Genomic DNA, 3,245 nt, shown 5'->3' with positions numbered 1-3,245 from the left:
AAAAAAAAAAAAAGAAAGAAAAAAAAAAGAAAGAAAAAAAAGAAATGGCTCCCATCTCTAAGGTTCACAGTTAAGCTGGCTTAGAATCACACATGCCAAGGTTAAAAATAAAAAGCAGCCATCCCTGAATGACATGGGCTTTGGGATGGAAGCCTGAGTTATGTTGTTTAGTGGTGGAAGGAAGAGAGGGGAGGAAAAAGAGTCTGGGTTTGAGGGTATAGGTATTTATTGGAGGCCACACTATCTAAAAGCCAGATGCTCAGAATTTTGCTGTTTTGCACTTAAAAGGCACTTCACATTGGCAAAAGGTTTCATAATGATCTTCAGATTTCCCATCGAGGAAATGTTGGCCTGCATTCGAATGCAGCCATGGCTGACCCACTCAGGGCTCTGCTGGTCAACGTGTTTGCCTCCCCCATCCCGGGGTCTGGTTCAGACAGTGTCCACACACACCTAGACGGGATGCCCATGAGTCACAGCTTGGAAAGCACAGTGATCTATCAGCATTGGCACAAAGCCAGATCTGCCACTCTGCCATCCTACCCTATTAACCAGCATAATGGTGCTGGGGCCACCCACAGGCTCACTAGTCCCTGCTTGGCTGCAATGGGGATAGACATGTGTCTGCCTGCTATGGGCAGTGCATGACCCACTCTTTGTCCCCGCAACTACAACCATTGCGGGTCAGGAGTAACCTGCAAAGGTGCTAAATTAGGCCCATGGTCCCCCCATTTTTGGTAAATCCAGGGCCTTCTATTATAAGCACAGGGGGTCCTCTTTCTAATGAAGTTGTCCCTTGTCCAATATGCATATGACCTCTACTGCCTAAAGCCGTAGATAAAAATAGCAGATTTAGCCTCAGCTACTCTGTCAGCTACCATGTTACCCCTCCCCTATGCAGATGTTTCTAGAAAGTCTTGAAAGGGTCAGATGAATGGTGAGAATTCTGTGACCTATGTGTTACAGGGAACTCAGACATTACATCACCCACACGCGGGCCAGTCCTACACTTCAGCACCATACAGAGCTGGGGAGGCAGACGGGCATTGAGGAGTGGACCCTGCCACCTTACAGAAGCTTTGGTCTGTGCCTTGACACCCCCAGTGGGGATAATTGTCCTTCTTGGCATGCATGGGAAGCACAGACAGTCTATGCATAACTGGCTGCCCCTAGGACCCTGGCCAGACTTCACCCAGAGTGCTCACCTTCAAACTGCTGGTTTAGAAGCATTACTTAACAAGAAGTGTCTTTTTACACCTTTAAGGCACTTTAGAAAAGCCTTGGAAGGTATACAGGACAAGGACTGTTTTCTGCCCATTGAGATGGATGAGAAAAGAGGCTGAGAGAGCTTAAGAAGCTTGCTCAAGCTTAAGTGACAGAGCCAAAACTCGAATCAAGGGCTCTTTCCACTACCCCAAGACCACTTACCCAGGGTCAGTTACTAGCGGGGCGAGGGGGAAGAGTCTCAGCTCGGATACAGCAGCAATACCTGGGTTTGAGATTGAGACTCCCTAAGGCACCTTTCTTACCAGAGACCTCTGGGGATGTGCTCTCATTTGGCCTGAACTATGAGGACCTTTCCCAAACAGACCCTTGCTGCAAACGGTTTTGAACTGACTTCCTTTTCTCAGGGTCCTTCAGGTGTTGGGGACCAGCAAAGACCTAAAGAGGGTCAGGATGGGGCGGCGTTCAGAAAGCACACGTCTTTGCCAGTCCCTTCCTTGGGCAACCCAAGGGCTGGTCATAGAGGGAGCCTGCCCTCCAACTGGCACTTAGGCTTGACTGGAGATCTCCTTTCTTTTCCAGCGACTCCAGTGACAACAGGGAACGCCCTTTGTAGTTCCAGAAACTGCCCGTCTAGATAATCACTGGGAAGTTCTGGGTAAATCCTGCTAGAGTCTCCCATAGCCCCACGTGTCAACCTGAACCCATACAACGAGTTGGGTTAAAAGATAGAGGAAACACAAGAGACGGACGGCTCTCCCGATGGAAGCGATCAGAGACCTGGCGCACGGAGTGGAGCTCCCGATCCTTACCTGTACCAGTCCAGCCCGCGGCCGTAGTTCCTGTCGAAGAAGTGGGGCTCCGTGCCCAAGGCCCGCACGTCCGGGTGCACGCGGATAAACTCCAGCACGGCCCGGGTGCCCCCCTTCTTCACGCCCACAATGAGGGCTTGGGGCAGCCGCTTGGTACCCAGCTTGGGTGAGCCGGAGTGGTTGGAACCGGAGAGACGAGGGGCGGGAACGGTGGGAGCGCTGGGAGCGCTGGGCTCGCTGGGCGTCGGCCGGGAGGGATCACAGGGGCGGGACTTCTGGAGAAGTTTCTGGCCGCCCGCGCTGGGGCCGCGTAGGCAGCGAGGCGCGCCCAGGAGGCGGCTCCGACCCAGGTCGTCGCAACAGCACAGGAAGCTGTAACACAGGTAAGTGCAGGAGAGCGAGAGCGTGAAGGCGAAGAGCAGCCTGCGCGCCCTCCGCGGCTGAGGTGGCCCCGCGCGGCCCAGGACCCTATAGGCCATGGCTCCATGGACCCGCGCCGGGGGTCATGGTTTCCGAGGGGGCACCGGCGGCTGAGCTGCTGTAGCCCTGCGGTCGCCTAGAGGGCTCGCGTGGCTCTGCCCGGGCGGCGCGGGTCGGACGTTGGGGGCACCGTCCTCTCCAGGCGCTGCTGGCCGGGGTGCGCACGGCGCCCCGGGATCCCGGGGGCAGCGGCTCCTCGGGGAACAGGCGGTTGCATTTCCAGCATCTCGTGGTCCTAGGCGATGGGGCTCCGGGCAACCGGGCGGCTCGGGCTCTCCCTGGCTCTTACGTGCGCCGGGTTCGGAGCGCGCCCAGCGCCCGAAGCCCCATTCCTGATCCTCGGAGCGCCGCGCACGAAACGCTTGGCGGCGGCGCCGCTGTGCCGGATGGCGGGTGGACCGGACGGTGGCGCTGGCGCGGGCCGTGATCTGGCTCCTCGGGAAATGCCGAGCGGAGTGCGCTGCCGGCTCTATTTAAGGAGTGGCCTGACGTCAGCCGCGCGGGTCCCCCGAGCCCGCGCCGCGCCCGGGGACCTGGACCGCCCCCTGCGCCCTCACTCTCTTACCCCTCCCAGAAACACAGCACGCTATCCCTCCCCACGCAGGCCACTCCCTACGGAGCCCCAGGCCAGGTTGGGGCGGTGAAGAGAAGGTGTCAAGGCATGGTACTCCTCCGGTGGCTGAACACCCCCACCACGCGGGCCTCTCGACACCCAGGGGCAGGAACCCA

General features: G+C 57.5%; 1 protein-coding gene across 1 annotated transcript in view; it reads right to left on the bottom strand.

The window, feature by feature from the left end:
- HS3ST2 (heparan sulfate-glucosamine 3-sulfotransferase 2) overlaps window positions 1-2,992 on the bottom strand; it is a 103,148-nt gene extending 100,156 nt beyond the window's left edge. Inside the window, exon 1 of the mRNA XM_017534385.2 lies at window positions 2,037-2,992. Coding sequence (XP_017389874.1) covers window positions 2,037-2,515 — 479 coding nt within the window. The 5' untranslated portion in view covers window positions 2,516-2,992. The remainder of the gene's footprint in view (window positions 1-2,036) is intronic.
- Between the last annotated feature and the right edge of the window lie 253 nt (window positions 2,993-3,245).

This window comes from Cebus imitator, unplaced genomic scaffold, assembly GCF_001604975.1.
Source record: "Cebus imitator isolate Cc_AM_T3 unplaced genomic scaffold, Cebus_imitator-1.0 Scaffold85, whole genome shotgun sequence".
NCBI classification, from domain to species: Eukaryota; Metazoa; Chordata; class Mammalia; order Primates; family Cebidae; genus Cebus; species Cebus imitator.
This window is presented reverse-complemented; position numbering and strand designations above follow the sequence as displayed.